The 27,662-nt window shown below is 40.8% G+C and overlaps 4 protein-coding genes across 4 annotated transcripts in view; 2 read left to right on the forward strand and 2 right to left on the reverse strand.

Annotated features, from left to right (window-relative positions):
* Positions 1 to 281: 281 nt before the first annotated feature.
* LOC307255245 (monocyte chemotactic protein 1B-like) lies at positions 282 to 1,112 on the reverse strand (the record flags this gene model as incomplete). Its single annotated transcript, XM_080033898.1, has 3 exons — positions 282 to 630; positions 795 to 903; positions 1,046 to 1,112. The coding sequence occupies 3 exons, from the start codon at positions 1,110 to 1,112 to the stop codon at positions 501 to 503; spliced, it is 306 nt and encodes a 101-aa protein (XP_079890024.1). The 3' UTR covers positions 282 to 500.
* A 7,957-nt stretch (positions 1,113 to 9,069) lies between these two features.
* On the forward strand, positions 9,070 to 10,172 carry LOC307255835 (uncharacterized protein). Its single transcript, XM_080034636.1, has 4 exons — positions 9,070 to 9,204; positions 9,414 to 9,525; positions 9,662 to 9,736; positions 9,859 to 10,172. The coding sequence occupies exons 1-4, from the start codon at positions 9,132 to 9,134 to the stop codon at positions 9,911 to 9,913; spliced, it is 315 nt and encodes a 104-aa protein (XP_079890762.1). The 5' UTR covers positions 9,070 to 9,131; the 3' UTR covers positions 9,914 to 10,172.
* Positions 10,173 to 11,058: 886 nt separating this feature from the next.
* Positions 11,059 to 12,752, reverse strand: ccl20l (C-C motif chemokine ligand 20-like). The gene is made up of 4 exons (XM_080034825.1): positions 12,648 to 12,752; positions 12,411 to 12,528; positions 11,735 to 11,812; positions 11,059 to 11,610 (listed from the first exon to the last, which is right to left on the reverse strand). Exons 1-4 carry the CDS (start codon positions 12,712 to 12,714, stop codon positions 11,463 to 11,465), a joined length of 411 nt encoding a protein of 136 aa, XP_079890951.1. The 5' UTR covers positions 12,715 to 12,752; the 3' UTR covers positions 11,059 to 11,462.
* Positions 12,753 to 20,194: 7,442 nt separating this feature from the next.
* LOC307255761 (ephrin type-A receptor 4-A-like) overlaps positions 20,195 to 27,662 on the forward strand; it is a gene marked incomplete at its 5' end in the record, with an annotated part of 24,081 nt that continues 16,613 nt past the window's right edge. The window contains 5 exons of the mRNA XM_080034528.1: positions 20,195 to 20,354; positions 21,079 to 21,146; positions 23,483 to 23,680; positions 23,864 to 23,974; positions 24,474 to 24,828. Of these exons, the coding sequence (XP_079890654.1) occupies positions 20,195 to 20,354; positions 21,079 to 21,146; positions 23,483 to 23,680; positions 23,864 to 23,974; positions 24,474 to 24,828 (892 nt within the window). The remainder of the gene's footprint in view (positions 20,355 to 21,078; positions 21,147 to 23,482; positions 23,681 to 23,863; positions 23,975 to 24,473; positions 24,829 to 27,662) is intronic.

A 27,662-nucleotide genomic window follows, 5' to 3' on the forward strand; every position in this document is an offset into this window, starting at 1 on the left:
ATATTAACATACTCTAACAGTTCATAGACTCAACTTGCCATGGCCAATCTCTGTGGTTGGTGGCCTTTATGTGGACAGGAAGCACATAGATGTCTCTAGAAACTCAATGCTAAGATACAGTCTGTGGCTTCAGTCCATGCACGCACTTAAACAGTCATCATGTTCTGCAACTCACATTAAACAAAACTTAGCTATGACGTTTTGACAACTTTTTATTAGCTAATGGTTCTCAGTGTCATTGTACAATGAAATGTAGCACATTATTAAATATTTACATTTACACAAAATATCCAATAAACATCTTATAATCAATCTTAATATACATAGAAATGCACATGTTATAGTTAAAAGTTCACTAGAATGAGGTATGGGATTTGCAGAGAACATCAGAAACATTCAGAGTCTTTGGAACGGATCTGTAGAAGAGACGATTGGCCTTGAGCCTTCATTTTTTTGTTCAATAGTGCAGTCTTTTTGTGTCAGGGGGGATGGATATTGTGTCAGTGATGGCGTCCGGGTAAGACGGCATGTTGCCGTTGCCAGTTCTTCCCATCTAGGTAGGCCATGCTGGTCTTTGTCCACACACTGTTGGGGTCAGCGCAGATTCTCTTTCCTTTCAGCGTGGTGAATCTATTGAAAAATAACAACAGAGAACGCACATATTAAGTTACACATTGTAACATTTTTAAAAAATGTAGTAAACGAAGATTGATTAGAAAAAAGTATTATTGGTAATTATGAGCTTCAGTGCATGCATGTACTAACTTAAAAACTGAACGGACAGGATCACTTACACCACTGCGTCGAGAGGGCACGACGATAGATGTTGTTTGTAGTAACTCCTGAGATTGTCTCTCTGGACCTGAGTAGGGGAAATCTTTCGACAGCAACTGCCTATCCCACCTTTGAATAAAGACACAAAAGCCTGTTGTTATCATCATTGTCTCTTCCACAACCCACCATGAAATAATGCATCGTATCATGGGTGAAATGTTACATAAATAAACAAAAACCTCACACATCAAAAGCTTCATATTGCTCTTACCTTGAGCTGAGGCTGGGGACAGCATGATGGCTACAAGAAAAAGTGAGACAAAGGTGAGACCTGCCATTGCTTGTCTGTGACTTGAATAGATATGAGGTTTAGACGGAACTGCGAACCCTTTTTATGCGCACCAACACAGTCGTCACATTCACTTATGCCTCTTGCAAGGCGAGCTCGCTGCACCCACAGATACGGAAAGTAATATACATATGTCCTCCCACAGCAGCTCAACAGTGTGGTCCTCACCCCTCTACTCACTCATAACTGGTGGTCTGTGGGTGTCAATACGTTTTCCAAGTCAGGAGGAAGTGGTCTTTGCATGTAGTACTATATCATTAACAGTTCAAATGATGATATGGAAATGAAACACTTGGTCATCATGGTCAGTGGAAATGATAACATCAGTGAGAGAAAAACTTTCTCTGTCTTGCTACATTGATTTTAAAGGGATCAATGCACATTTATGGGCACTTTTCAACAGAGACATGGGAACAAGCGCATGGTTTGTTCCATTAGAGAGGGAAATAATTGCAGCTGAGATACTTCCTCTTTTCTTTTTGAAGTGTTTGTGTTGGAATGTTGAATCAAAGATACAGTAAAGTTTAGATTACAGTGCTCATGGGATGGCTGATATGGAGAGGGGTAGAAGGGTGGGGGGTATATCAAAAAGCCCTGATAATTGTCCTTTGGAGTACAAATTGTAACACATAAAAAAAGATTACAGTGCTCATTTTTGCTAAACACAAATCCCTGACCCTGACACATCATCAGGTAGAAGTAACGAGGGCCCTGATTCCTTAGAAAACATGGAATATTAGGCTAGGCTACATTAATGAATTTACACAATTTTATAATTATAGGCCTATATACGTATCACCTCTTAATTAATAGCTGTAAGGTAGACCAATCCCCTTTGAAAATAAAGTATCATTATGTAGCACTAGCCTAAAACAAGTGTTTAACATGTACTAGCCTACGTATCAAAAGTTTGTATAGCATATATTTCCCTGGTGGCCAACAGAGGGCGCTAGCACGGGAAAAGACGTCTGTCAGTCCAATATGGATGCAAGTTAGCTTGGAAAGGTAAGAGACTCTAAATGTTGCTTTTTTATTTGATGTTTGACAGACAGCACAGTTCATACAAATAAAAAAAGTGGAAGAAAAGGTATTTTTGTGTTTTCGGACATTATGTATGAAACTAATTAGGCTACAGTCTATGGTGTGAAAACATAAGGTATCAGGTGAGTATATCTATGCTATTTTTAGCTTACCAAATTGTTAGCTAGCTCTGTGGTGTTTGTGTGTGTGTGTGTGAAATGGGGGAAGTCCAATTGAAGACATGTTATGTGACAAAAGCCTTGCAGCGCACACTGCAATACTGAGGTGGGTTTTTTAATTGCAGAAATGAATGTCAAGTGGCATTTTTATACAGGGTTATAAGATAAAAGATACAATGTGTCACTCAAACAATAACACATTGACTGTATTTGCTGTATATTGTGCCTCATATGTCGTTTTTTTCCTCGTGGTCATGTGTGAGCACCTGAGAGATGCTGACCAACACTACAGGATGACTGAACACAGGGACCATCCCAGGATCTGGACCTCAACAAGATGGATTTTTTTCTTGGATTTCAGGTCGGCTTTAAAAACTGTGGCCCCCCAAAGTTATCTTCAATTATATAGCCAACTGAAGTAAGGCACGGACTTAATTGAATGCAATTAAATCACAACAGAATCTAAATTGCCTGGGCCGTAGTATTAAGAGAGTGAACAATGTGTTCTTTTCTAGTTTGGGATTTGAATTTCTAATTCACAAGACACTGACCAAAGGGACAGATTTACGTCACTTTTATTGAAGGATTTTTTTAAAGTTAGGATGGGAAGACTGATTTTAATTAAGATACTTTCTTGAGACTGTCACACATAAAATGGCAGCATTTGTCATTTATTCAAATGTCCAAAATGGACTTATTTTTTAATGTTGAACTGGCGAGTCCATCTAATGTCTGTGACGATTATGAGTCTTCTGTCAGTAACATAGGCGGAAGTAGCAACATGTTGCTGCAGTACCAGAAAAACCTCAGTGAACTTTCTTATAAAAAGTGATTGTAACCAATGTCTCGATAACAAATACATTGTGTGACAATGTGCAAAAAATGTGACATTGGGAAAGGTGTAGCTCATACTTTTGAACATACCGAGAATTATCAACTGAACCTTGCCGTCCTCTTAGCGACTTAGGATCTACCCATCTATGTTAGCATTGGCAAGGATTATATGTTTTATAATTTAATTTGGAGTATGAAAGAAGAGCCATGTGATCCTTTTTGGTATGTATTCATGAAGCAGTTATTTGTGTTTAATTTTTCTTCTTAGAACTTTGATAGATATTAATTGTTATTGGCCGTCAACACATTCATTAATAATTATGAGTGCATACAAATAATCATATTAATTGATAGTATTAGGGGGCGCCCTCAGCTCAGTTGGTAGGGCGTCCCCCCAATGGGCCTCGGCCTGCAGCTGTGAGGAAACGGTAGATTTCAGCCCTGTGAGTCCACGGAATCTTTCGCCTCCGTGAGAATGGTGACTGATTTCCTCACTGCAATCAGGTGTGTGTGCACTGATTGGCTGATTGAACCCAGGTGTGAAGAGATTATATATGCCCTGAGACCCCAGTGGGGCCTATCCGAAAACTCTTTTTTGCATAGGAAATTTCCTTTCCTATCGAGATGACCCGGAAGTGCTCGGCAGATAGGTGAATCCGAATAACCAAAATGCATAGGAAAGGAGCCTCGATTCATCCTTTAACCCTCCTTTAGCATAGGTTACTCCTGACCAACCTTTGCTAAAGGAACGTAGATAGTGGTATCCCATAATCCTTTACGGCGGCAATATTTAAAGCAACAAGCCACCGCCGGAGTTTACCGACTCTACACGAATACGAACGAGAGGTAAAACAGAAGAGAGGAGAGGAGAAGAGAGGAAGATTTAACTCGGCTAAAACAAAATACTCCCCCCCCCCCCCACACACAGGCTAAAGATAATAAAGAACTCATAAAAGACCAACATCATAATAGTTATTTTCGTAGCACATAATTTACACCATAAGAAAATAAAATACCAACTTCACATTTAATGAAGTTACTGGGGGCAGTTCATTTCAACATCAACACAAGTGTAGCCTCTTTTTATTCCACATGTGAATTGGGATATATGGGAGTGATTCTCACTCTGTTGGCGACAACCTGATTAAAATCAATATGAAAAGAACGCATGGATCAAACGAGCGCTTGTTGTAGTCCATTTTCGGAGAAGGAAGTTTCACGCTAGTGACTCACGTCAGCAATACTCGCCGTCGCGCAATGACGTCGGTTAGGAAAGGTGGAGTCGAATTCATTTGAAACAAGGCTGTCCTTTCCTATGTTCGATAGGAAGCCTATGTTCGATAGGAAGCACCTTTCATCTCTCCTTAACCCCGATGACGTTTAGGGGTTAAGGCATAGGAAAGGAGGCTTATAGGTAAGGAGATTGGACTTTTCGGATAGGCCCCCGTGCTCTGTGCTGCTCATTATCTCACTTTAAGAGGTAGTGAGAGGTTGTCTCTGAGTGCTCCCTGTGTTTCAAAGTATTCTGTTTTGTGTGTGTGTCCGTTCAGCTGCTTGGCAGCGGTGGTTTTGTTCTTGTTTTCGTTTTCTATATTAAAAGGTAGCCTGTGTGGCCCTGCACAACTTTGTGCTTTTTGTTTTCTGCCCCCTCCCAGTGTCGCGTTGCGATTTAGTGGTTATCCCTCCGGGGATAACTTTTAGAAACCCCTTGGTCCGCACCTGTGTCCCTAATTCCCCCCTGAAGCCTTACAGAATGAGCAGCCCCTGTGAGGAAACGGTAGATTTCAGCCCTGTGAGTCCACGGAATCAGTCACCATTCTCACGGAGGCGAAAGATTCCGTGGACTCACAGGGCTGAAATCTACCGTTTCCTCACAGCAGCGGACCAGGGTTCGATTCCAGCCCGCGGTCGTTCTCTGCATGTCACTCCCCTCACTGCCCCATTTCAACTCTATCTCTACACTATCAATAAAGCATAAAAATGCCCAAAAATATCTTTAAAAAAAAAAAAAATTGATAGGATTTATATAGTGCTTTTGAAGACGCTTATATACACTACATACATACAAATGAAAAAATTAAATAAAAAAATAAATACATACGTACGCTAACATGAAGGTAATTACAAGTTTGAACAAAGACGGCACAGATACAGTGGATCACTTTCACTTTTGTGAATGTTTCTCAATCTTTTATTCAACTGAGACACAACAATTAAAATTATTTTTAAGACTTTATTTTATATCATAATGCAAAACAAGGTAGATTATTTATCACCCATGAGAACCAACGCTGTAGCAAAATTAGATTGAACTAAGAATAGAAATGTGAGCAAAATATTTATTTATTTTATTTTATTTTATTATTTCAGGACAATGCACATTGATAAACATAGTCATTCCAACATGTAAATGTGCCAGATTGTAGCCCAGGGGCTAATTTCCATCTGTTGTCCATAGGCAGGTGGATGTTACAGTAAAAGCAATACAAAAGATATACAGTACAATAAATACACAACATGAAAAGGTTCTATAAAAAGCAAGGACAAACATAAGTATTGGTTAAAAAGGAAATACAATTCAATAGAAAGTGGGCCGATACAGTGCAGTGTTATATGTGGTTACATGTTTGGTTATCAGTAAGCCATGTCTTTATTTTGCGCTTAAAAGAGGCCAGTGTGGGACATGCCCTTATAGTTGGAGGTAGTGTGTTCCATAATGCAGTACCGGTAACGGAAAGGGTGTTATGGCTAAAAGCAGTTTTCCTGAAAGGAATCTCACAGTCCCTGCTTGCAACAGCTCTGGTGATCCGAGTCTGTTTGTACCTAATAAACTCTAGCAGTGGTGGTGGCGCCAGGCCATGTAGTACTTTGTAAATTAAGCATACACAGGAGAATATGTAACAAAATCATGAATTCAACCCTTGTGCAGCCACCATGTATCTGCAAGTTATCCTTTAGTCTATAAGCACTCAGATTAAGTTGACAATTTCAAGTGTTTTTGTAAAAGATTTTATTACTTTATGGTCAGTTGACTCTATCCTGTCCATCCTTATGAATACAAGTCTATTATTATGAATTATTGTGTTGTGTCAGTAAGTTGGAGCCCATTAACTATGACCCAATAAAGCAATATGCCCCGATAAAGCAATATGCCTCGACTGTGGAATTTGACAAATCCTCACCAAAAATGAGTCCTAACTTTTAACGTTTAATTTGTAAGATTAAAGTCTTGATGTAAAAAAAAAAAAAAAAAAAAAACTTGAATGAGGTCCATAAAAAAGGAGAACTGTCTTTTTCGGTTCACGATTAAGTCTCAAAATGTAATCTTCACTTTTGTGGCACCAATCACACTGTCCATGTTGCGTTCCTCATTTGATAAATCACTTCTGCTTTTCATAGAAATGGAATTTCAACATTTCATCATCAAAAACGCTAAATCCAGTAAATTCATGCCTGTGCCAGTATCAGCTGACAATGATGCCCTCAGAGCATTGTTGTAAAACAGTCTACCATAGGCATGTATACAGTACGTTTTGAGATGCTTTCATTCAAATAACTTTTTAACATGCAATTTTTCAGATTATTAAAACATACATATTAAGTCACTGGTGATTTCTGAAAGAGTGAAACTGTATGTCACACTTTATCTGACTGTGGATAGTTTCCCAAATGTGACTAGATTGTCAGAAAAGCTCAATAACAGCTAACAGAGAGATATATGCATAATCCATCTGCAGATTTCTTGACATTCAAATTCAACATTTTAAATGGCAGTTGAAATATAAACAAAGTGAGAAACTAGGTGGGTTTCCACTAACAAGAACATCAGATCTTGGTGGAGCAATGAGGAGGCTCTCAATATCCCTAAAGTCATACATGAGACAAACATTAACACCATTTGATGTTTCATCGGTGCTCGTTTAATTTCATCACCCTGTTCATCTTGACAAAACAACTCCTAATAATCATACAACATGAATCTTTGCTGTACATAACCAGCCTTATTGTCTCTGTTGTAACATGCACAATTACATGTACATGAGTAGTCTCTTATGACTAAAATATGCAGTGATTTTTCATTTTTTCTCAACTATCAACAAATTCATAGGCATATCAGGAACCCCTTTTACCACTGCAAGCTCCTGCTAAATGAAATCTTTTCTTGAGAAATTAAGCTTATTTCGTCATCAAAGCATACTGAGAAAGACTGAAAGTTCTGCTTTTATGATGGCCTATATTTTCCTTTCATTCCTCTAAATCAGAAACACCAGATTGTAAGCATTTTGGTTTCTTTTAGTATTTAATTTTTTTTACAAATAAATAGAGGTCTCCGAAGGTCACAGAAGACTTACTGCCCCTGTAAGACGAGTGATTTAAAATAAATATTTTGCTGTACAAATGTATGAATTATGGCTTGCCCATAGCAATCGATTCAATTATTATTATTTTTAACCAACTGATGTCTAGTGGGACATAACTGGCAGCTTTGTTTTACTGGCATCAAGGAAACGGATTCTTACTCTTTGGCAGTTATTCTGGTTGTCAGATTTTTTTTAACCTACAATTAAACTGAAGTGAAAAGAACCTGCCTACTTATTTTGTGAAAAGCATATATTAGATATATAATAATTGACACATTTTTACTTGCAAAGTAGTTTTTATCTTGTCTTAATTGTCTAAAAATCATAAAGGCCCCCTTAAACAAGTTGAGGCTTGTAACGGAAAACTGACCAAATATGGTGAGGAGGATGCTCGGAAGTTTGTGGTTTGTGGTGGAAAGCCTTCCTTCCCCTTTCTCTCTCCTGTACTGACCATGACAGTCCAGAGACAGAGAGAGATGACACTATGGGAGTGACCTCACATGATGTTGACTTTACATTGTTGCTGAAATCAGCAAGATTTAAATCTAAACGCAGTCATTCAAAAACACCACGAGGTGAAGATGATGATTATCTAGCAAGGTTGATAAATACCATCCCTGTAAATATAATATGATATGAATGCCCATCAATCCATTCTGTTTCTAACTTACTCTATTCAGGACCCTGGTGGTAGAGTGTATCCCAGTATTCAATGTGTGAGAGGCTCACAGAGCATTTATAGACATTGGACATTTGGTTTCCTCTGGGGAGGAAACACTTGGAGTAAATTTGACCATTTACTGTATACATTGTAGAAATATGTTAAAGGCCTACTTCACCGGTTTGAAAAAAAAACGTACTTTGTAAATATTACTGTGATGTCACAGTAAAAGACATCACAGTAATATTTACAAAGTAAGTTTTTTTTAACCCTATATTTCTCTTTCTGTGAGGTCACGAGAAAGAGAAATATAGGGTTAAAAAAATACTCTTTCTGCCTTTCCTCAGGCTAGGATGAACCGATTTCAATTTTTTTTGCACATTTATACTACATAGGATCTCAGAATTCAATACACCTTCATATTCAAACCGGTGAAGTAGGCCTTTAAGTGTACACATACTATATTTAAGAATATTGAACACATGCTAAACATACTTAAATCAACTAGATTAGTTTAGATTAGATGATATTAAATTATATTAGGTTTGATAGATAAGATTGGAGTAGGTTTTCTGATTGGGTTAGTTGTAAATGAATGTATAAACGGTTACTTGTCACTAAAACAAGTAATAAAGTGAGTTCTTGAGAATGGCTGCACTGTACTCTCAAGTGAATTTCATATCTCATTCAATGTCACGATGAACTCACAAAAAGAAAATTATCGTCTACTGTGTCATGCAAGTGCGGCGTCGTTGTCCCACCCACCCCCTCCCCCCTTGATACACACATACAGCCCATCCACACAGACAATCCATCCGGTCAGATTGTCCTGGTTCCTCTTTTCATGGCATAAAACCTCAAGGTCCAGTCCGAGGAAATCAGTCATCTCCATCTGCCAGATCAAACTCTCAGCTTCTGCAAAAAAAAACTCTGCAACATCTCTCACAGTAACCATGCAGCTGTGCATCAGAAGACTGGCATGTCTGGCTCTCCTCGCCGGGGCTCTGGCAATGGCAGCAACTGCTGGTAAGTCGCCCGTCCGAGATCCTGAAACATATTTTGAACTACTAATCTGCTCCAGGAGCACACATATAATTGCACATGCAGCACAATGGTTGACTTCTGGTGAGAAAGTATGCCAGCACAATGTGTATTTATTCAGATTGAATGTTACAGAAATGAAAGACATGTATAATCATGGGAACTAATCCTTTTTCTTTGTTTGAAAAAAACAGAACCAAACAAGGTAACCAAGTGCTGCACCCAGGTCAGTGTCATGAACATCACTGCCCCCATCTTGGGCTACAGGATCCAGAAGAGGAACCTCCCATGTGTCCGCGCTGTCATGCAAGTCAGCTGCTTATTTTATTCAACAGAAAGTGATTATCAAAATGTTTGTATAGTTTGAAAGTCAAAGTTTACTTCATAATGAAAATAATTTTGGAGCTTTCGATTAAACTTTTTCCTTTTTTCTTCCGAACAGCTTTGAAACCACAGAGGGACGAGTCTGCAGCCACTGGAAACAGGACTGGGTTTTTGACAAGATCAGGGAGATAGAGTGAGTAGGGCTTTGCCATCTCAGGCAGTCTCCAGTGTTGACTGTATTTGCAGGTGAATTATCACGTACGCTCAACACCACAAATTGTTGATCCAACTGTCTCTTCTTTGTGTGCTTCATAGGCACGTCCGCAAAACGAAGAAAACTGTTCCTGCTTCTACAACCTCCAGCCCTTAGAAAGCACTCCTTACCATCATGAAGATCTACACCCATCGTCTTGCTTTAATTTAAAATATTTTAAATGTTTTAATTTAAAATTGTAATGCATATTTCATATTTATTACTAGCACTATTTATTTGTCTTTCCATTATCTTTATTATTTCTTGTCTGCGTGTGCAGTAGACAAAAAGCCTAATAGAGATAAACGATACAAAAAGCATACATGCAGTACAGAGTAATAGATCTGAGATGTATCTGTTTGTTGCTCTAAACAAAATAAATGCTCTTTTTCCTTTATACACGTGTGATTGTTTGAAAATCAAATCGAATGATCATCAAGAGGGTAGTCTGGCTTGACCACTTCCGCCAGCGTCTATTAAGCGCTGGCGTCGGCAAACAACGCTATGCCTCCATTGGCTGCTTCCCGGGGTTAGCCCCGCCGTAGATGATTGTGATTGGTTTAAAGAAATAAAAACAGGTCAGCCCAGTTTCCCCCCGAATAGACGGCTCTAAACGGAGTGCTTCCAGACCATACTACTTGCTGTAGTTTGGTCTGGCTCTACGAGACTATCAAGAGGGTAATGCTCACAGTCACATACATTTTACAGATCAATTCTGCCATCTAGTGGGCACTGGAAATTACTTCAGTTCATCTGAGAAGAGTGTAACATTGAGGAAGTCACCTTGTCTGACTGGAGCACTAACCCCTTGGGGTGCTTATCTGAAATAGCACTGGAGACTGCCTGCCTGTCAGTCATGTCATGCATTTGCATCAGCTCAGGGGGGCAGGGCAGTTCATCGTAAAGTTTTCAGGCCCCTTCCAGCAGATGTGCTGGCAGCATCCTTTATGTACACCAGGCAGGCACACATGTCACGCCACTAAACCATTCACCATGCACAGCAGCAGTCTACGCTGCTTGCCTGCTGGCATCTGTTTGGAAAATATTTATTTTAATGATGTTAAGGGGCTTTCCGGAACCAATCATGTTATGATAGTTAAATATGTAATACGTCATTGGTTTACAACACTATATGCCCTTTAATCTCCATTTAAAATGTATTTTAACAGTAAATTAGAAATAGCTTAATTGAAAAATACATGGCACATTACAGTGAGACAGTGTTGTTTTTGATTCAATAAATGTGGAAAGCAGTGTTGAAGTATTAAGAAGTACATTTATTTGTTCATGAGAATTGATTTTAGCATATTTCAGCAGTTTAAGTGGATTAAGAAGCAGTTTTATAGCAGAGAATTAAACATAAGCATGATTTTAAAAAACAAACGTTTACGTAAAGATTTGCCGATTAGCTATGCACATAATATACATCAATAGTCTCAAAGCTGTTCTCCTCAGCTTCCCTTACAGACATGATTACATGGCATAATGAGGCTTACGCTGTGTATGTGTAGGCAAGTAAAAGTAATTTGAATTTATTGCATTGTTCAAAGATAATATACTAAAAACAACTGGATTACACTGGGTTCAATTTCTCTCCAACATTCCCCCAAATTGGCTTTAACACAAATTTTTCAGTTTCAAATCTCAAATCACAAGTTGCTTTTGGCTAATAAAAGCTTTCAGTGCTGTTTGTGAAGGTTTCTGCTGTGCTGAAGATGGATCCACTTCCATCACTGAATGTAGGGTTGACACTTTTCTTCAACGTAGTTTCGCCTGCCGAGGAGTCGACCTTGGACATCTTTTTCAGTTTTGAACTATAAAGAATTAGGAGATTTTCAAGCCAACTAAAACAAAATACAAACCCAGTTCATACAATAAGCTTGTCCATTGTCTTAACTGAAAGCGATTGGTATTTAAATGTGAGTAGGTATCTCATACCTGAGTAATTCCAGAGTCTTCCTCACCCACTCATCCTTCTGTGTCGCACATACCTCGTTCTTCTTAACCGTGTAGAAACTACAATGGTGAGACACTTTATCAGACACACAAACGCAGTACTATATTGTATTTCACTCTATTCAAGTATAGTATTGATAATGGTGATGTGCTTATTATACCTGAGATTCAGTACTGATACTTACAGAAATGCTTCGTTGAGGAATATAAACAATTGTTTCTTTTGAACAAAATAAGTTAAGTGTATCAAATTAATCGGTCTTAATTTATTCTCACAGTAACACAATGTAGCCTTGCATGTACTTTAAATAAAATAAAGTCTGAAATAACATGAAATATCTGATCAAAAAAGAACTAAACAAGATAAAGTATCTCTATTCAGTCCCAGTATTCCGTAATGTCTAACACATTTTGGTCGTTACTCAAGGTATTGAGGTTTGATACAGAAATGTATTTTGTAATTGGATTTGGTCAATCTTAAAGATGACAGCTTTTATACATAATTCATGGAGATATGGAGAAGACTAAACAGCTGCCTGAAATTCTGACATTTTTATATCAAAATCTCGCAGTAGGTTACATTAAATGGCACATTTTATTCCAAGATTTCAGATTGGGGCTGGCAGACCTTTGATGGTTAAATTGAAGAGACTCTTACATGATCGCCTCGATGCGGCAATTTTCCTTCGTGGTTTGTTCCCTGTAACCCTTTATACGTTGGAAGGGTATTGGCTTCCTATTGTATCTCGTACAACAAGCTTTACCCATATCGGAACCTACCGCACACAAACAAACACACAAAAAAAAATTATTAATTCATCAGTTAATCTCAAAGTTCTAACGTAATACTATATTTAAATGTATTTCCATCTGATTGACGAGCAGTCAAACTTACGGGCAGCTTGAGCTGGACGGGGCAGGCCCAGTAACAAGCAGACGAGAATGGTGGTCGTGGTGATCATACCTCTGAGAGCTATGTTGACAATGAGAAGAACCGGAGAAAAACTTATCTGATTAAATAATCTCTGCACATACAGTATATATACACATATACCACTCGTGTTTTTGGTAACCTGTGGCTGCTAAAATGAGGACAGGAAGCCCACTACTGCATCATGGCAGCCAAATCTGCAGACATTGCACTTTGATCACAAATAAAGCCTATTGCAACACCAAGATGCTTTGTGTTGGCTTGAAAGAGTGCTGCTGTGGTGGTAGTGTACTGATGCACTAAAGAATGCTTTAGCTTCACATAGTCTCCTTGGGCTGTTATCTTATGCGTTCTGGGTTAATAATCATACTGTGAAGTTCTTCATAAACAGCACAGAAGATTTTAATGGTCATTTAGATTTTCTTTCTCCAAAGCTACAGTATATTGCTGCATATTTAGCCCTCAGTGCAGATGCATGCGTAATTAGGCTTGAATGTAATTTGTTACAGCAAATGTCGCTTCGTATATTTTCTAGTGTTGACACAAATTACTGTAATATCCATTGTCATAATTTGACATTGTAGCTTAAAGCTGGAGTCAGGATGTTAAACATAATCAGCAATCGTACGATCATAACCCCCCCCCCCCCCTCCCCTTCGTTTGCATGACCTATTTAGTTTGCAGAAAGCTGACAAATCCAAATCTTGCTCAGCTGACCTAGATAGGCACAATATGATCAAGTTGTAGACGCTCTATTGCTTACATCCCAAAAACTACAAGATGCAAATGGCTAGTTGTAAAAATCTTCACCTCCTTGCAACATATATGAATGGTTTCATAGATGCCGTACAGTCATCATGGGTTCGTCTGTTACCGAATTTACACTACATACGGTACTACATAATTCTCTAGGCAGTATATCAACACTGAAACGTAACTGTGGTTTTTTTGTTGCCCTTTAATAGTGAAATCCAGAGCGTGAAAGCCAGCAACAGATTAGGGCCACTGTGTCTTGCTCAAGGGCATCAGACCCACAGATACAGTCTGAATGTTAAACAGGTGTGTATATGCCACAGATGTGTTGATTTCACATCCTGCAAACCTAGACATTAACTGAAATTACTGAACTTCACAGTGACCTTTATCCCTTAAAATGATTGCATCTTCGAGTGTACATGAATGCATTTTAAGTAACTAGGCCGGAAAAGAAATTAGCTGAATTGACAATTTACTACTGCTATTGTCTTTAAAATGTTCCCCATATATTGTGTGTCTTTCTGTGGGAATAAAGCGTTCAGAAGAACACACCCCATGTTTCTTTGCTGTGCAGATTTCAGCCAAATTGGATTAAATCAATTTTATACTGATATTTATAATGTTGTTACACTTTATCCGACTTCACTTCATCTGATGTAGTGAGCCTGAATTAGCTTTTGCTGTTCTGAGGGTAGTCATTTCATGACCGTTTCAGAGATCATGACTTGCCATCCTTGAAAACTTCTCTGTCCTCCCACTTGACACTCAGGCCCACACATTTCAATTTAGCACATAACACAAACTCATGCCACGTTTGATGGTTTCCAACAGCATTATTTTTGCTTCCTTCGCCCATAGGGGGGCAGTGTTGGTATGGACCACTAATGGTTATCAGGCAAGTCATAATATCATGGATGTGAGGCGAATGCCCCACACAACCTGAATATTTCCGTCAGAACTACAAAATGGATTACTGGTCATATGTGAAATGCAAATGGGCTTTTCTTTCCATCTCAGATTCTAAAATAGGATAATTTTAGCACTGCTATACACTAATGTCATTTAACAACAGAAGCAGTTAATTCACCAATTCAAAAGTGATAGTTGAGGAGTAATTTAAACATTCACTCCCACAGTGAATGCTATTCGAGGCCCTTATTATGCCATAATCACAGTCTGTAACAGTGTTTCACAATTTAAGGGGCAGTTTATATCTTGGCTTTTTAGTCGTGTGTTTTTTTCAAATGTTTGCGTATTATGTTGCAGCTACTGAAAAAGGGTAAGGTAACAAGATACTGGACAACCACCTTGTTTGACACCCTAATCCTTTCTAATCCTCAGTATTACACAGCCTCTGATCGTCAACTTGTCAGTCTTCCTTTACGAAAGCCACCACACATGCAAACACTTAACTGTGAGGTAACAGCAACATTTGAATGATTATGCTCACTACAGTATTGATCTGTTTACTGTTCATGTTTTGGCCATTTTAGATTTCAAAGCATAGATCAATTAGTCGACCTCCAGAAAATGAATCAGGAATCATTTTGATTATGTTCTAATTGTTTAGCTATTTTTTTAATGCCAGAAGTTCAGTTTCTGCTTCTTAAATGTGAAGATTAGCTGCTTCTCTATGTTTCAGATCACTTGTAACAGAATATTTCTGGGACTGGAAGTTCAAAACAACTAATTTGAAAATACTGCCTGGGAAAATACCATGGCTCATTAACCAATGATGAAAATAACAATCCCCCTAAGAAGCCATATCCAGACAGTTTTATTGTTTGGATTTCATTAATGACTTAAAGCAGTTTTTCATCTTTTTTTGGCCACTTTGTAATAAGACATAAACAAAACAATAAAAAAACATCAACTTCAACAACAACAATCAACTCGATTGGCTAAAGTGTTAGCAAACACTTTCCTATTACAAATGCAGCAGAGACTGAGCCTCATTAGCATTCATTCAAAACTCAAAACCCTCCAGGGCCGAGGGGAACTGCAGAGTTGGTGATAATTCTCTTTCGTTTCGCCACTTTGAGTCAATCCTTTTGGATAGACGTAGTAATTTGACCCATTGTTGATGGAAAAATGTTGATACTTGCAGCTTTAACGCTTGATCCATTATCATTGGTTAATGTTAATGATCGATCAATTTATCAACTAACTGTCACACATTATTTCTGCTCCTTACAATTCGTTCTAATGCTTTTTCCACTTCTCATCTTCACAGAAGCAACTATATGATCAAAGGAAAACATGCATTATTAAAACATTTTCTTATTAAGATGTAGCAACATTTTGGCCAGTGTGGTTGTTTGAGGTGGGTGTAAAACAGACTTTTTCTCCTCGCTGGCCCCTCTCCCTCCTTTTTGGACTCACACTGGCGAACGGGAGGGCAAGAAAAGAGAGCAGGGGATAGGAGGGGAGGCATGCTGAGGGTAAAGAGAGGGGTTCACCATTGAGTTGTCCACCCACACAAGACCCCCTCTGGTCACCTGCGTGGGTGTGGGCAGAAAGAAAGTCGAGGCTGCGGATCAAACACACACACACACACACACACAAAAACAAATGATTAAGCACACAAAAAAGAAACAAAAACGACAGTCTTCCAATCCCAAACGTCAAATGTGGCAAAGGAGCTGGAATAAAAGTGCTTTATATTAGCAAGAAACTTCCTCAAAAACTACAGGAGGGGTCATTGTCAGTATCCTTAAAAGCACTTCACAACAGAGGAGAGTTTAGGAAGCGGAGAGATGAAAAAGCACTGTATCATGATCCTCAAAAAAGGGCCCAGTTTATCATAATTAGCGTGGTTCCAGACTGTCAAACCCATGAGGCACGGAAAACAATGCGCTCTTCAATATTTTATGCTAAATTACTTGATGTATAATTATGTTAGCGCGGCAGATTCAGTCCTCGCCGTCTCCTCCCACATCCCATCTGCCCTGTGTGTCCAGAGTGTGGGTGACTGAAGTTGCTGCAGGGTGGGGGAGGGATTAGATTAGAAATTCTTGTGTGGAAAATTATGAGAAAACTTGTGATGTAACAGTCTTGAGTCACACTTCTTGCTCTTCAAAGCCAATAGTGTAACATCAACAGCCTTCCTACAGAATGAGTTGTAGAAGACATAAAAAGAGGGGAGAATATATAATTAAAGGACCTCTATGACACTAGGAAGCGCCCAGAGGCATATTTTAGTCTGGCAGAGCTAACTTTTGGTCAGGGAGACTCCCCAGATAATACAGTGAGCAAGAAGAGGTGAGTAGAACAGAGGGGAAGATGGCAGAGTGGTAGAAAGTATTTTTAGGGTGGTCTGTTATCTGCCGAGAGACGAGGGCGTGTGGTATCGCAGGCCTGGGTCACACCGCTGACGGGGGAAACAGCACGGGCTCTCAACACGAGACGGAAGATAAGAAGGAACAGAACAATGAGATCTCTCCTCTCTCAAACACACACTCGAAAGTCCACATTGGGCGCACGTACTACACACTACACACTAACCACATCCACAGGAAGACACACTGCAGCTTCACTCTCTCAAGCGTCCTCTCACGGATACTTAAAAGCCCTCAGACAAGTTAAAAGATCACGTCAGAATGGCTCCTCAGAGCTCTGCAGGTGACCTGAGAGTATGTTAGGCTCTTTTGACTGACGGACGGACAAAAAAAAAAATTTGAATTATCGTAGAATCTTTTCACTCCACTGCTTATCTCAGTCTTTCTTGTGCCCTCTCTCTCTTTCTCTTTCTCTTTATCTCTCTCTCCTATCCTATCCTTTCTCCCCTCTATTGTAGCCCTCTGAAGATGTAAATGCCAGCAGAACAGATGGATGCCTAGAACATCCCATCACTCCGACACCATGTTTATGCAATCGCGCACAAACACGCCACAACAACACACTCCGCGAGCACACACAACACATACGCTCAGAAGCAAGATGCTGATAGATATTTCTTCAATCATCAAAGTGAGCACATCGTGCACGACACACACATACACAAATACACACACACTTTTTGTGTTTTTGACGAAACCTTCTGTTCACTTCTTTCTTTGTTTATACTGAACACACGAGTGCATAAACAAGGACACACATCCACACGCGAACAGAGTAATTCGTCAGACTTGTCAGCTGCGGAGTGAACTGGGTACTAACAAAACGCCTCTGACATGCTAATGGCCCTTTGTCGACCAAGGAGTTCAACCACACACACGGTACCAATTTAGAGAAATCTATCTACTCTCTGTCATACCACCCAGATAACATCAGTGGTGTCGTACGAATATTAAATGGTTTTAGCTCCGAGTAGGATGTAAGCAAGCACTCTCTGTGTAGGACTGCAAGCCAAATGAAACCCTCAATCGCTCCAGGAATATCTTAGCGACGCTTTGAGGGAAGATCCTTTTTCAACACCCCCCCTCCACCCCCACCCATACACCACCATCCAACCACCCACCCAATCAAATCCTCACTGGCAGTGCGCTGCTCCTCAGCTCTCTTCTCTGCTTCTTTTGTTCATCTCCCTCGGCCGCCCACACACCTACCGTCCCTCGGGCTTTTCTCTTTTACACTCTCGCACACATGCACAAATTTACATTTGGCTACTTTGTATTTTTCCTTGCTTTGTTTCTTACTCTCCTTTCCAATCTCTTCATCACTATTAGACACATGGGGATACTGTATGTGTATGGATGCAGCTTGTAAACACAAGAATTGGACACAGGACCTATATTTAAGGCTTGCTTTTCAATACAGATGTGTGGGCAGCGGCCATCTGGGGGTCCCAAACGGAACAAAAAGTGTGTGTCTTTCTGTGTGTCTAGATGTGTATTTGTGCGGCATAGGGCCAAACCTAAAGCAGGGTTGGAGGGTGGGGTCCCGTTGTTGATCCCCCCCCCCCCTCCAGAGAGCTTTGATTCTCAGGGGAGAGTGGGAAAAACATCTCGATGGTCATCAATCAAAACTTTGGTGACACAAATGACCAGAAACAACGGAACGTTCTCTATCCATGTCACTGTGTCACCGCCCCACAGCCATGTGTCCCACCCACCTGCGCCGCTGCACCATAGGCCCTCGCCCTGGGCCGCAGGACGCTATTGGCCCGTCGGTCCCCAGGCGAAATCGTGATCCCCCTAATGGCTAATTGGGTCTTTGTGATTGCGCAGTCTGTCGTGGCACTGGGGAGAATGAAACGTGAAAAACGGTATTATGGTGGATGGGGGAGAGTGGCAGGTTGAAGCGGGGAGATCGTTTTTTTTTTGGCGTCTCAAAGCGCCAGATGCTCTTCCTGGGTCCATTATGAGGCCTTACAGGGGATCGGGATGGTTTCGACGTAGCAACTGTGAGGACACAAAGCGAGATGGAGACCGGCCCGAGATGGAGGCTCACACAAGCACATACATGCAAATGCAGGCGCACGCACGACTTACCCATGCAATACACTATATAAGTGATCACTGTATGAATATAGAGCGATTTAATACTTATATTAACCTAAATATATCGCTCACTTCACCTTTAACTTTGTGCAAACAAAGAAGAGCACATCTCTATTTCACCGTTTGTGGTTAAAATGTCAAACAGGAAGGGGAAAGCCACTGGATCAATGTAAATGCAAGTATTTACTTCTTTAAGCTGCCTCCACCCTGAGTAATTATTCACCAGAGTCTTTAAGACAGGGAGTGTGTAGGAGGACGGGTCATGAGCCTGCCCTTTGTTTGCTCCACCAGGCTTCTACAGGAGGCCATAGTCCTGAGTGAATGAATGATTCTGCTCCTAGTTCTGTATCATGCCCATACTTGTGCAGATTTGTAGGAAATGATCAAACTGCAGTTAGAAGATGGGGGGATGGCTGATGCTCCTTATCCTTGTCATATTAGCCTTCAAATATCCAACAGCATTTTTTCAGAGGGTCCCTGAGCATCCATTTGGTTTCTCCTCTTTCCCCCACCTATCAACCATCAACAGGTGGCGCTGCAGTCACATTCTTCTGCGTAATGCTCCTCAGGACAAAGAGCTTCCTAAAACCTCGGTTGCCGTGAATGTGACCGAATTCAAACCATGATTTAAGCAGGTCGGCCCTTTATCAGGAAATTGTGACACATTCATGTTTTGGAATACACGTGACGGGCAGTGGCGATTAAAATAAACGTGATGATGTCACGTTAATGACCCCATGCCTGCTGGCACCCGTCAGGGTTATCACTGCTAAATGCCACTTCTCACGTGCGACTATCTAAAGGAGTTGTGCATTTTTTTAACTGTGTATATACTTTACTTTAGACTGATGGTTTCCCAACTGACCCTAGCTGTGGTTGTAATTGTAAAGGAGATCACGGAGTGTCTCCCTGTAAGATTAGCCTATTATAATTGTTTTGATTAATGTATAGTTATTACAGTCAGATAATAAGCACATAACATGGTTTATGCATGGTTATCATGGTTTAACTTCTCCGGATCCACTGTTTAAATCCAAAGAGAAAACAAATAAATCAAGCAAATTACAACCACTATTCCCAAACATCCATTTCAGCCTGTTCCTCGTCTTTTAAAATAGAAATACAGAATGTAAACATTATACACTGACGCTGATATTGCCTACCGCAATACTGTAGCCTATATGTCGTTTGGCTCATGTAATTTAAATTACCATTATGGGAAGCATCTGAGTGGAAGAGACCGCCCCAGCCTCCGCTGCTGCATCCAACTCGCGTTCACACTTGGTTTCATTCACACACACTTTTCCCACCGGGATGGAGCGGCTTCAGCCTGCGCGTATAGCCAACGGGGAACACACGCGCTTACACACGGCACACATGGCTGCCCATGTATGCAGAACATTGTCTACGTTCATCTGGATAATAACTCTAGTTTCAAGTTCTTCGAGGACGAGGATTTATTCACCCAACGAAGGTGAGTAAAGAGGGAATCGTCCGAGCCTGATGAAAGATTCGTGTTGTCCTCTCCTGCACGCTGGGAGACGCCGTTGCGTGCGCTCCGTGCGCGTTCCTGGATGGTTAAGAGCAGGGCGAATACTGTGCATGAATCCTGGAACAGCCAAAAAGTTATAATTGGGGGGAAATTGGATTTCCTCTGTGTTCTCGCGGAGTTCTCCAAGGAGTTTAGCTGCATGTCGTCTAGTGCTGTCACGAAAGTCTTAAGTTTCTTGGATATTTCCACATGATGTGGCCGTTGTAGCACACATTGCAGTTCAATGTGGGAGACTTCATCGTTTTATTCATAAACACCGAAAGCTCTAAAACCCAAACTTTCGTGTTGTGTATAATGCATTAATCAGGTTTTACACGGTTAAATCAATGCTGTTATGTATGAGGCCTACTGTATAGATACTTCATCTGATATTGGTTAAAGGAAATGACAACTACTATTAAAAGTAGTTATGTACAATAGCAATTCAAGGGAGGTAATCCTGCTAATTTACTATTAGTCTAATGCTTGTAGTAGTTCATGCAGTAGCCTAATCATATTGTGGTGTGGTAAAGTCTTCCGAATGAAAAAAATGAAACTCATTTCTCACTGCTTAAAAATGGTCATAATTTATTTTATTGAAAGTGTGTGTGTGTGTGTGTGTGTGTGTGTGTGTGTGTGTGTGTGCATGCATGCATGTGCATTTTAGTGACCCTGTTGGATACCAGGACAGTGCCAGGAGAGCTGAAATGGGCAGCCAGTCCTTCAGAGGGAGGGGTGAGTGGGAGTTTTTTTTACTGATTTACTGGTCTTAGCTGTTTACAACCTTTACTCTCTTTGGAGAACACACTCACTCATATGATTCACTCACACACACACACACACACACACACACACACACACGCTTGCACACTCTTGGTCTGGAAACTGTAAATAATCTTCCCACAGATATGAATATGATATTGAAGTGTACTGTTGTTCACCAAGCCTGAGTGCTAACATGAGATTCCCTGGCAACATGTTTGGCACATTACAAGGCATAAAGCAGCTTGGTGGTGGGTGTTATTTTTAAATGATTTTTTTTTACTACCTTGCAGTTGCCAGAATGAACCCTGGAAAAATCCATTTAATATGATGTCTTCTCTTCTCTGTTGTACTCTGTTTTTGTACTAGTGACCTGTCATCTTTAACCATACAACTCCCTCTCCCTTTTGCTTGGTGTCTATATCACCTCTTTGTTGGTTTAAGAGTTATTGGTGAACTTGACTGTTATTTCTTTAGTTACCATGCTCTCATTCTCTCACATGCTGCTTGATTGACAGGGTCCTGGTCTGCACGCACTGAGCTTTTGATTGCAGGCTCCCCCCCCCCCCCCCCACCTTCCGCAGCCCTTAGTTACACACACACACACGTCCACACACAACTCCATCTCTGTATGGTTGGGGCAAGTGCAAAGCTTTCTCTTCCCCCTCTGACAGCTGTGACTTCTGTATGCTGACAAAGAATCCCAAAAAGACTAGACAAGAAGGCATCATACCCCATGATAGCATTTTTTTTACAGCTTTCCTCCTCAATACTCACATTCACACACACATATGTTATGCACAGCAGCATGCAAAAACACACAAAGACGTGACCACGTGCTCATGCGTACACATCGTTCATAGAACAGTGCAGAGTTACATACAAAAGGGCCGCATGGATGCTGGATTTTTTTAGGCCGATACCAATGTTGATACTTGAGAATAATATAAATATGATAAAGATATGTCTGCCGATGTTTAAACATTAAACTTTATTTTCAAAAAGGACATAAATATAGGAACTTGAATAAAGGTGCCTCACACTCCTGTGAAACATATACTGCAGTTACTAATATCGACGATGTTGATTGAATCTAAAATGTGCCGATATTGGCCCAATAAGATCGTCACTGATGATATATCGATTGGGCCCAATTAGACACCCACTCACACACAAACCCCCAAAGCCCAGCACACACGCATTCTCTGACTCCCTCCTTTTTTTCTCTCTCGACACGGCGCATTTAGTGTGTATACTCTCACTAGAGCAAATTATTATTCAGTGGCTATAAAAAGCCAATTTGGAGTTGGGAGGCTCAGCGGTCATTTGAAGGGGTCACAGTACAAGGCAAATAGTTTGCTCTATTGAGATGGATGGTGCAGGGAAGGTTGAGCCCGCGTCACTCGGGTGGAAATGTGCCTGTAAAAACCCTGGAGTCGCAACAAATCTGGACCACTGTCTACTGCAGAATATTGATGTGAGAATGACTGTTAGCCTGTGAGCTTTCAAATGACAGTGGTGAATCAGAGGTTGCAACACCTGAAATGAATTGCATTGCCATGCAGTAAGAAAATCAACTTTCACAGACTTGAACTTGTTGTTGTTGAACAACGATAACTATACATATTTAGCACACATTATTTTCTGTCAGGGACTGCTTTTTAAAACCGTTGCTTGTTGGTGCATTCAATTACTGCATCTGAAACTCTTTTACAGCACAAGACACTTCCACATTCACATTATACCTTTGACAGCATCTGTTAAAGCTGTTTGTTTCCAAGGTTTCATTTTCCAACATCACTTCAAAAGCATTGCTACTTGGCAGCTAACTATCACATTTCATATGTGAACGTTTATTGAATGCGAAAACTTATTTGCGTCACCTTACATTTTCATAACTTAAATGATTCCTTTGATAAGGAACCTTTTTTAATGATGTTTCTAACAACCTACAAACAGATTTCTGTATTCATCTCGGCATGAATAGAAACCATTGTTTTATCTGGGAGGCAGTAAATCAATCTAAAAAATCATGGAACATATTTGTTGTTATTAAGGGACCTGGAATATGAAGTGTAGCCATGGACATCCCTGTCAGTGTACTAATACAACTGTGTGTGTGTGTGTGTGTGTGTGTGTGTGTGTGTGTATGTGTGTGTGTGTGTGTGTGTGTGTGTGTGTGTGTGTGTGTGTGTGTGTGTGTGTGTGTGTGTGTGTGTGTGTGTGTGTGTGTGTGTGTGTGTGTGTGTGTGTGTGTGTGTGTGTGTGTGTGTGTGTGTGTGTGTGTGTGTGTGTTTGTTTGTTTGCAGTGGGAAGAGGTGAGCATTATGGATGAGAAGAACATCCCCATCAGAACGTACCAGGTGTGCAATGTCTTAGAACCCAATCAAAACAACTGGTTGAGGACAGACTGGATCCCTCGCTCTGGCGCTCAGCGGGTCTACGTTGAAGTCAAGTTCACCCTGAGGGACTGTAATAGCCTGCCTGGGGTCACCGGCACCTGCAAGGTACAACAACACATAATTAGAATGTCTTGACAGAACATAATGGTCATTGATGACAACAAGGATTTCCACCTATGTTTAATGGACAATTGACACAATTGCTAATAATAAGATAAATTATGAGGGCTGATGATGATAAATAGATGCCTCGGTGTGACTTTTTTTCTGTCCCCTTTTGTCTTTTAGGAGACATTCAATCTGTACTACCACGAGTCAAACGAGGACAGGGATAGCTACATCAAAGAGAGCAGCTTCACTAAGGTGGACACTGTGGCAGCAGACGAGAGCTTCACCCAGGTAACACTAAACAGCTGCGTCACGCTCTGGTTCAACGTTCAAGGTTCTTCATTGTTACAGTTTGTTGTGTACTTGCGTACATAAAAAAGTTGAGTTGGTGTTCTTTATCGTCCCTCCTCAGCTCACTTTAATTTGCTCTTATCTTGAATATAAAAAACCCTGTGGCACTTAGCTGGGATTTTATTTTTCTACATTTGTTTTACAAGCACTTTTACCTCGTCCATTTTGCTGTCCCAGGCATGTTGGCAGCCAGGCTGCTTTTGCTAAGTCCTTACTGAAATTACTTGTGATTGTAACATTGTAAGCATTACAGCAGATTTTACCTTATTCAATCCAGAAAGCCAATCTGGATTAGAGCCAAATGCTGAAATTTAAAGATCAGCCACGGTTCAATAGCAACTCCCACTCAGGGATGAATAAGCAAATTGAATTAATAAGGGCTGACACCACAGTTTGCCGCACATTTCATCAATGTTGCGCTTTCCTCTTGTGCATTCAGGTGGATGTTGGCGATCGCATCATGAAACTGAACACTGAGGTGCGAGACGTAAAAGTCACAACCCGGAAGGGCTTCTACCTGGCCTTCCAGGATGTTGGCGCCTGCATCGCTTTGGTTTCCGTCAGAGTTTTCTACAAAACCTGCCCGCTCACCGTCCGTAACTTAGCAACCTTTCCCGACACTGTTACCGGGGCGGATACCTCTTCCTTGGTGGAGGTCAGGGGGTCTTGTGTCAACCAATCGGAGGAGAGGGACGAGCCTAAAATGTACTGCGGGGCCGATGGAGAGTGGTTGGTTCCTATTGGTGGATGTCTGTGCAACCCAGGATATCAAGAGAAGGGCGGTGCATGTAAAGGTGAGTAACCTTGGGGGTGCCACATGGCCATTGTACCATCATTTGTTGTGGTATGTTGATGTGATGGTGGAACTCATTTGTGACTCTCAGTCAACTTATGTTGCCAATTTTGAGACCCATCTCTCCAATGAGTGACAATCATCGGTGCAGGAGTTAACAAGCTTTTCACTAATGATGGTAATGATGGAAAACAGTGACAGAGGTTGAGTTTGTGTTGTAATTTACATCTGATCGTTTATTCTGTGTATTGATATGTTCTAGGAATATGTTCAGAATTGTCATCGTGTTAAAAGGGATAACTCGCATGGTTGCCAGTTGGTGATGGCAGAGTTTAACTGTGCAACATGTTCCACCACATTACGACAAATTAATCCGATTTTTTTTCCCACTTTTTACGGAATGATAGTAGGCCTAAGGCGTATCATAAACGTCCTCTGGGCAAATGTAGTTTGGAGATAGGTCAGCGATACAAAGATACGTTATGAATGCCAATCCATTAGAGTCGCAGTAACGCCATGTTGTTTCATGGCTAAAAATGACAATGTATTTTTTTTGTAAAAACATATTTTTTAAGGAAGTCTGCATTTGCTTTCCTGCTAAAACTTAGATTTTTACAGTTTTTCGTACAATGCTTTTTATTTATGTCACATAAAAGATTGTATATGGTTTTAATTGAGTATTAAGGTACTTGTAGTTGAATTGTGTTATCTTTGTTCAGTGCCAAGCTAGCTCCCACCCCAGCCTTTTCAGTGCTTTTCATATTGAGATGTACCATCACGTCATCAAACTTCAATATCTTCAATAGAATCAGTTTATTTGGTATCTTTTTTTTTTTATTCTAAAGATATTTTTTGGCATTTTTCATGCTTTATTTGACAGTATGAAGAGACAGAGGTGAAATGGGGCAGAGAGGGGAGTGACATGCAGAGATCGACCGCGGGTGGGAATCAAACCCGGGTCTGCTGCTGGGCCCGGCCTGGGGGGGGGGGGGGGATGCCCTACCTACTGAGCTAAGGGTGCCCCCCCCCCTATTTGGTATCTTTTAAAAAATCCAAGATGTGCCTAGAGTTGTTTTAAGTCCTGCACTGCGTATCAGTAGAAGAAGCTATAGGTCTCAGTGTGAGGTGTGCCTACATAACAACAGCCATCTGGAAAAAGATGCCACTTACAAATCTTGTCTGAACTTTACAGTAACAAATATGCAAGCTGTTCATGCCTATCGCCTATGGATGATGTGTAATGTTTGATGGTGACTGTTGTGATAGTGAAGACTCAGACTGAATGCGCGTGTTTGTGTGAGAAAGTAGGGTGGACGGTGGACAGCAGCCTTGGCGGAGACACTTTTACAACACGGCTTCACTCCCCCTATTCAATCACACACACACACACACACACACACACACACACACACACACACACACACACACACACACACACAAATCATGTTTGCACACACACACACACACACACACACACAGACACACACACACACACACACACACACACACACACACACACACACACAGATGGACAGAGACCAATAGAGAAAGAGGGAGAGCGACTCAACTGATGTCCTCCCTCAGTTTTATTTATGAAGCATCCCAGCAGGCTAATTGTATAACAAACAGACCCGTAATTCAAAGAGAGAAGAAGAGACGCTGAGTAAGAAAGAGACGGAGAGATGGACACAGAGAAAAGGATGCGGTTGGTGCCAGTTGGTGATAAAGAGGGGGGGGGGGACTTGACTTTTAGTAGAGCGGTAGCCAAAATTCTCCCGCGTGACAAATGTTCTCTGAAACCTTCACCCTGCCTGGCCCGTTTGTTCCTTCATGAAAAGAGGAGGAGGTTTTGCGGGGTGGTCCCTGAGGTCTGAAAGATGTTCCTCCTCAACTAGATTTAGGAGAGACCCCTTGACTCTGTTGAACCTCCAGCAGATGTGAAGTGCCATCTATCTATCTATTGCTCTCCTCTCCGTCTCCCAGGCTCTCGCTGCCTGTCAGTGTTTTTGGCCCGGGCTCAGCTGCCTCACTAGAAACCCATCAAAGTCCGGATGAGGAGCGAATGCTCTGCTCTGCGAAATAAATAAATAAATAAATAAAAATACTCTGACCCTGCAGTATTGGATGAACGCCTTAACGCCTCTCCCATTTTAAGTTTGAAATTCGCAGAAAGAGAAAAAGAGAGAGGGGGAGGGCCGAGTGGGATGGATGGAGGGAAAAATGCAGATACATCTGAGAGGAGACTGGTGTTCTCAGATCCTCTTGGTTCCACGTGCCTTCACTGAGTCAGAAATGATGAGACACAAAGTGAATATAGTTAGGAGAGGGACACCTGTGGTTACTGGTGGATTCATACAGGTTATGCAGAAAAAAATTACATCATGTATTAGTATCCGCCCTTTATTCTCTAAATAGCATAAAGGAATAGCTCTCTAACGTTTTGAGAAATAGTTTGGCTCTCTTGCAGAGATGTATTTGAAAAGAGGGAGGAAGGTCACACCTGATGGGCCAAGAAATAGCATAACTCCTCGTATAACGTAGTTTTTGTTGTAACATACGAAACAGATGAGATATAACATGTTTCGTAGTATGTTTTTGATGTGCTGGTGGGCAGATTTTCTTACACTGGAACAGAGCCAGGCTAGCTGAGTCCCTCTGTTTCCAGTCTTTGTTGTAAGCTAAGCTAACCCTTTCCTGGCTTCCTATTGACCGGACATGATTGTCCGTGTTACAATCTTCTCATCTAAATCTCAGCTAGAAAGCCAGTATGTGTTTTTCCCAAAACAAACTCCTCCTAATTCCATCCCCTAAAATATTGCAAAAACCTCAAACAAC

Source organism: Ammodytes marinus (assembly GCF_949987685.1).
Source record: "Ammodytes marinus genome assembly, chromosome: 9".
NCBI classification, from domain to species: domain Eukaryota; kingdom Metazoa; phylum Chordata; class Actinopteri; order Uranoscopiformes; family Ammodytidae; genus Ammodytes; species Ammodytes marinus.